The following is a 6,230-nucleotide window of genomic DNA, read 5'->3' as shown; positions in this document are numbered from 1 at the left end:
TAAAGATACCAGTTGGTCTCACTCACCTCACAAGATATCCTAAGGAAATCATCCAGATTTGAGGAAAGATCACATGCCCCCAGAAAGGCAGTAAAAAAATCAGTTGCAAGCTTGCATCCTGCCTCTTGGAAGTACACCCCAAAAGGACATTTCCAGATACCACTAAAACAGTGAAGGGGGAAAACCCTCCCAGATTAAAAAAATCACAAGGCAGGAAAAAAAACCCAAACACAATAGAAATAATTAAATAACAACAGTAGCTGTTACTTATTAAACTAATTATCAGAACAAATAGACACAGGAACTAGCCAGATTTCTCAAACCAGTTTCTTTTCAGGAACAGAGATTAACTTTTTCTTTCCAAACAAAGCTGAACAGGGAAAATTATTCCATCAATAAACACAGAATTAAACATCACCAAGGACAGAGTTAAACTTCACCAAAAACCAGTTTTACATCAAAACTCAGAAAGGGTATGTAAACTCACGTTTGAATGTCAATCTTTCTAGCTAGCCTAGAAGCCTTGCTGAATGTCACTCATCTTGGTTCGTCATTAAAAGCTTCTTTCTGGCAACTCTGCTTCATTATTCAATTATTTCTTCAAAATGCTAACTCCAACAGGGGAGTATTTCCTCCCAACAGCAGTGTAGAAAGCTTAAAACAATCCTTCCCCTTTAAGAAAGTCAAGCTATCAGGTTTTCAAGTAAAATGGCTACACATATGTCAATTTTGGGCTGCAACAAGCAAAGTACCAGCAAAGGAGGAAGAAAAAACTCCAGAGAAGCTCTGGAGACAGGAAGTCTAGTCCTGCCAAGAATGTAATAAGGGTTAATGGAGAGGCAGTTTTTGTAAGCAACAACTTCAGAATGTAAGGAATACCTTCCTTACAGGATTGGGCCTGTAAAGTGCAGAAAAACAAAAGGAGAATTCTTCTAACAACCAATTCTCCAAACTGCTTAGAAAGTTAACAACCAGCTCTAGAGAATAGATGTGAACCGGTAAAATCCCACCCCTGGTTGAAACATTATTTGAAACCTTTTCTTATGAATAGTATTCTTCTCCTATAGAAGTTAATTGCTTTTCCTCCTCCTCCTCTAGGATTTAAAGGGGACTTTCCCTATTTGAAGGATTCCTTTATTTCATACTCTTCATCATTTTACATTCCTAAGCTGCCACCAAGCTATCATAGCCTAACCCTCTTCTCTACAGAAATCCCAGTTAAATATTATCTGACTGGTAGTTGCTCAGTCTCTGCATTAAACCAAACAGTGAAGGAGAGACTGAACTTCTCTGGTTCACTTGTGAAGCTGTAAAACTGCTCCTCTTCTTAAGAAATTTTTCTTTTAATTCAGCCAGAATGTCATCACTGTTCATTTTATCATGTTCCAGACTCTGGCATAACTGTGAACAGATCGTAAGCTTCTGTATAACATCTTTCAGTATTTGGGAGCATGCTCTATCCTTCTCTCCAGATACAACATTATTAGAAAAGGTGCTTCCAGGGACCTGATTTTCATCTCCTGAAGATCCACATGCCTCTTCTCCTTCTGGTCTTTCCTGAAGGCTAAAACCAGCTCCTTTGACCTCTTCCTTGACTTCATTACCCTTCCCTAAAGTTGATCCAGGTTTTCTGAAATGTCTTCTCCAAGCATGGTGCCTGCAAGGAGAGCTGATACTTGAGTTGGGATCCCCCAAAATTAAATGTTCACATCTTGAAATTCTTATGGATGCATTTCTATTATTTTCTTTCCATGAGCACCTCACTGCCACTTCACATTTAGTTTGCAATCATCTATTATTTTGAAATCATTTTCACAAATATCCCTATCAAGTTTGATCATTCTTTTTTGGTGCAACATTGAAGTTCTTGTAAAAAGTGTTATAGTCCTGGTTGCTAAAAGTCATTTCCTACTGGAGTTTACTCATGCACCCCTATCAGGAAATCATCTTTTTGGGGTAGAAACTTGATATTCTTTTCTAAAGATAAAAAAGATCTAAGAATTGGTACAAATTTTTGACAAAATAATACTTTACCAACTCTACTGCAATGACAATATAGAAGAATAGATGACCAAAGACTAATTGTTATTTATAACTACCTAGTTTCATGAGAAAGATTAAGAAGATTAAAAATTATCTGAGTTTTTATCCAGTTAATTATCATACTATCCAGCTATCACTTTAGTTGGTTACTAATAATCACCTAACAAAATCATTTGCTAGTACAGGTAAGTCCTCCACTTACAAGCACAATTGAGCCCAAGATTTTTTTTTCTAAGTGAGATAATTTCTTTTTGCTAAGTGAGATAATTCTTAACTGAATTTTGCTCTGATTTATGACCTCTCTTGCCAGAGTTTTTAAGTGAATCACTGCAGTTGTTATGTTAGTAACAAGGTTGTTACTAAGTGAGAGTGGCTTCCCCATTGACTTTGCTTGTCAGAAGATCACAAAAGGGGATCACAGGACCCCAGGACACTGCAACCATCATAATGTGCATCCAAATTTGGTCACATGACTAGGTGATGCTGCAATAGTCATAAGTGTGAAAATTTTGTTATAAGTCACTTTTTTCAGTGACGTAACTTTGAATGGTCACTGAATCAACTGTTGTAACTGAAATTTTGCTGAAATAAATTATATCATCATCATTCCCACAAGCTATTAAAGAACTGTAACGATATGCAAGAATAACTTTGAGGAAAGGATAAGATAACCTGCCCAGGAAGTGAACAGATAAAGTAGGGGACCCTGTAGCTGCATAAGAGCCAGCAAAACAAACTCAGAAAGGATGCTCCCTAAATTTTCAGGCTGGAAAATGAATTGGTGGGAGATTTGTACTTTTAGACTTACAACATTAGCTTAATAGCACTCCAATCAAGTTGAATTAGTTTCTGTGATCATATTTCCTGTCTTGTCTATCTGGGAGCAGGTTAGCTTGGGAACTTTCATTTTGGAAAAATGCATGCTTTCTGGTAATCAACCTGTTTTCAAGGAGTTTATGAACTTTTTGCTGTTCAATTTATTTGATACCTGCTATAGAATGCTCCCTATAGATTGATCAAATGTGTCTATTACATTTTCTCAATACAATTTTTTCAATATACGATTGACAAATTCTGCTGAACTTTTCTCATTCATTTATGAACTTAGTGGCAACACCTGTTGTCCCAATTAAGCATATTGGCACATTAAAAAAGAACTTTAGAAGAAAAAAGGAATATGTGAAAATACCAGGTGGGAGAACAAACCAAGGTTTCTGCTTTTAAAATTCCTAGATGTTTCCTTTCTAGTTCCATCCCTTTCTGGAGAAGAATGAGTTCTACAATCTTTCCCGCTGGAATCTTTACATGGACCATAATGGAGAAATAGCTGCAGATATGGACATCGAATTCTTGGTGATTTCACCTGATGGGGACTTGATGAAAAGGAAACTGGGGAGTATTGAAAGACAGAGAGTAATTATTAACGAAATTGCTCTTTCATGGATAAATATGATCAACAAGGTAGGTCAAATATTGCTGTGTCTTCTCTTTTTTCCAAAGATTATGACCAGTGGTGGGATTCTTTTTTTTTTTTACTACCACTTCTATGAGAGTGCGGGAGTGAATAAATGAACTATTTGTCAATATTTATCTCTCCTAAATCTGTTTGGAATGAGTTTGGAATGAGTCACTACATATTTCACTAAGTGAAGCCAAAGAACTAATTGGCTAATGTTAATATCTACATCCGTTTTCATACATGCTTTGTCCCAATATATTTTCTTTGGCATTTCTTCTTTTTCTGCTTAGTCTCTGCCTCAGTCCCAATGTGTGGAAAGTTGTCATCCTGGATTTGTCAAGCGGAAGCGAGAAGGAGAGCCTGCTTGCTGCTACGACTGCATTCCTTGTCCTGAGGGGACCATCTCCATTCATGAACGTGAGGGACACCAAGGAAAAGGATAGGACTTGTGGAAGTGGATTCATCTGAAACACTGTCATACAAATACAAGTTAAAAGACAGAGTGAAGCTTAATTTTTTTTGTTTTTGCTAGCAGTTTGGAAGTTTGATTCTCCCCAGTTCAGGGTTGACTCTGATTTCCATCCTTCTGAGATTGGTAAAACGAGGACCCAGATTTTGGGGGGGCAATAGGCTAACTATATAAACTGCTTAGAGGGGGCTGTAAAAGCATTGTGAAGTGGTATATAAGTCTAAGCACTGTTGCTATTTTCTTCAAATTGCACAATTTATTATTTAGAGGGAGGAATAGCAGAAAAACCTTGAGGGAAGGCCTAGGAAGAGATAACTGGTGTAGCAGATTGGACAAGCTTCTCTACTGCCAGAAAAAAAAATCTCTTCTACTTTCTAGTTTGGCTTCCAGATTATTTGCAGAACTAACTTTTTTCTAGCTAATTCAATTCCAAAAGACAGGCATCCAGAGTCAAGTATATTAAGAAGAGCCATCTCTCAGGATCCAGGAAATGTGTCTAGAAAGATTAATTGATTATCTACCTCTAATAATATAGGTTCTGCAAATGACAGAAGAAATCATTCATGTTCCAGGATTTCTTCCAACGTCATAAACTACAAAAATATTCCTGATTTTTAAAATGTTATTCTTCTTACCTTCTTTCTGTACAGATTATAAGCAATACTTCTCAGAAAATTCTGTTGGTAACAATTTTTTTTAAATGTTGCTGTTTGTTTTACTTAGACACAGAAAAATGCACCAAGTGTCCAGATGAAAAATATCCAGATGAGGACAGAATCCAATGTATCCCCAAAGTTATATCCTTCCTTTCTTATGAAGAACATCTGGGAATCATTCTGGTCTCTTTTGCCCTATTCTTCTTCTTAGCCACAGGCATTGTTTTAATCATATTCATGAAACATCTAGAAACTCCCATTGTGAAAGCCAACAACCGAGACCTCTCTTACATCCTCCTGGTCTCCCTCCTGCTTTGCTTCTTGTCTCCTTTTCTCTTCATTGGGCAACCAAGGAAAGCTACTTGCCTTCTCCGACAAACAGTTTTCAGCATCAATTTCTCAGTTGCCGTTTCTTCTCTCTTGGCCAAAACCATCACAGTGGTTCTGGCTTTCCTGGCAACAAAACCAGGAAACCGAGCGAAGAGATGGTTGGGGAAGAGCTTGGCCAACTGCATCATCCTTTCTTGTTCTAGTGTCCAAATTATGATCTGCTCCATCTGGTTGGGAATTTCTCCCCCATTCTGTGACTCAGACTTCCATTCCCAGCCTGGAGAGATCATCCTGCAATGCAATGAAGGCTCTGTTTTCATGTTCTACATCACCCTCAGCTACATGGGCTTCCTGGCTGCCATCTGCTTCACAGTGGCTTTCCTGGCCAGGAATCTTCCTGGAGCCTTTAATGAAGCCAAGCTGATCACCTTCAGCATGCTGGTCTTCTGTAATGTGTGGGTCTCCTTCCTGCCCACCTACCTGAGCACCAAAGGGAAATACATGGTGGTTGTGCAGGTCTTCTCCATCTTGGCCTCCAGTGCTGGTCTGCTGGGCTGTGTCTTCATCCCCAAGTGCTACATTATCATTCTGAGGCCAGACCTGAATACAAAGGAGCATCTTACGACCAGAAGAAATGTATAAATGTAAGTTAGAGGAATTTCCACTCTCAACACATTCCAGCAGACCAATTATGTACATGAGCTGGGGCAACAATTTTGAGCTGAAATAATCAAAGGGCAATTGGAAGATAGTGTCCTCCATCCTTATCCAGTATAATTGCAAGATGTGGATAATCTGGATTGTCCATCTGGTCAAATTATGTAGAAATAAAATAAAAGAGGAGCTGAAATACAAGATTTTACAAAACAATTCCTAAAGAATTGAGAGTATCCATATTTGAGTGTCTGATAAATTTGGTATAAGGTGGGGAGATGGGATTGGGCATAAATACTCCTTACTAAATTGCAACAATTTAGGCACAAAGAAATTTAAAATCAGTTTCAGTTTAGGATTGAAAAATGGAGATCTAATAGAAAAGAAAATAATAAAAAGACCCTACTATTAACTGTCTGGGTTCCAGAAAAATCCAATTCCAATTAAAAAGTCTGAGACAGGCATTTTCTCAAAGTTCCATTTTATTAGAGGAGTTATACTGGGACATCTAGGAAAACCCGAATCTGAAAGTTCCAGGTTTTCCTCCAATAAGTGAAATTACAAATCCACACCCTGCATTCATCATTCCATCTCATGCCCCAAACACCATCCATTCCAA

At 37.9% G+C, this 6,230-nt stretch overlaps 1 protein-coding gene across 1 annotated transcript; it reads left to right on the top strand.

Moving 5' to 3' along the window:
- Positions 1–3,589: 3,589 nt before the first annotated feature.
- LOC113430296 (vomeronasal type-2 receptor 26-like) lies at positions 3,590–5,631 on the top strand. The gene is made up of 3 exons (XM_087948838.1): positions 3,590–3,595; positions 3,793–3,919; positions 4,695–5,631. Exons 1-3 carry the CDS (start codon positions 3,590–3,592, stop codon positions 5,597–5,599), a joined length of 1,038 nt encoding a protein of 345 aa, XP_087804964.1. The 3' UTR covers positions 5,600–5,631.
- Positions 5,632–6,230: the final 599 nt, after the last annotated feature.

The sequence above is a fragment of the Notechis scutatus genome, unplaced genomic scaffold (genome assembly GCF_049901735.1).
Source record: "Notechis scutatus isolate UNSWTSFEM ecotype Mainland unplaced genomic scaffold, rNotScu1.2 NSCUSCF26, whole genome shotgun sequence".
NCBI classification, from domain to species: domain Eukaryota; kingdom Metazoa; phylum Chordata; class Lepidosauria; order Squamata; family Elapidae; genus Notechis; species Notechis scutatus.
This window is presented reverse-complemented; position numbering and strand designations above follow the sequence as displayed.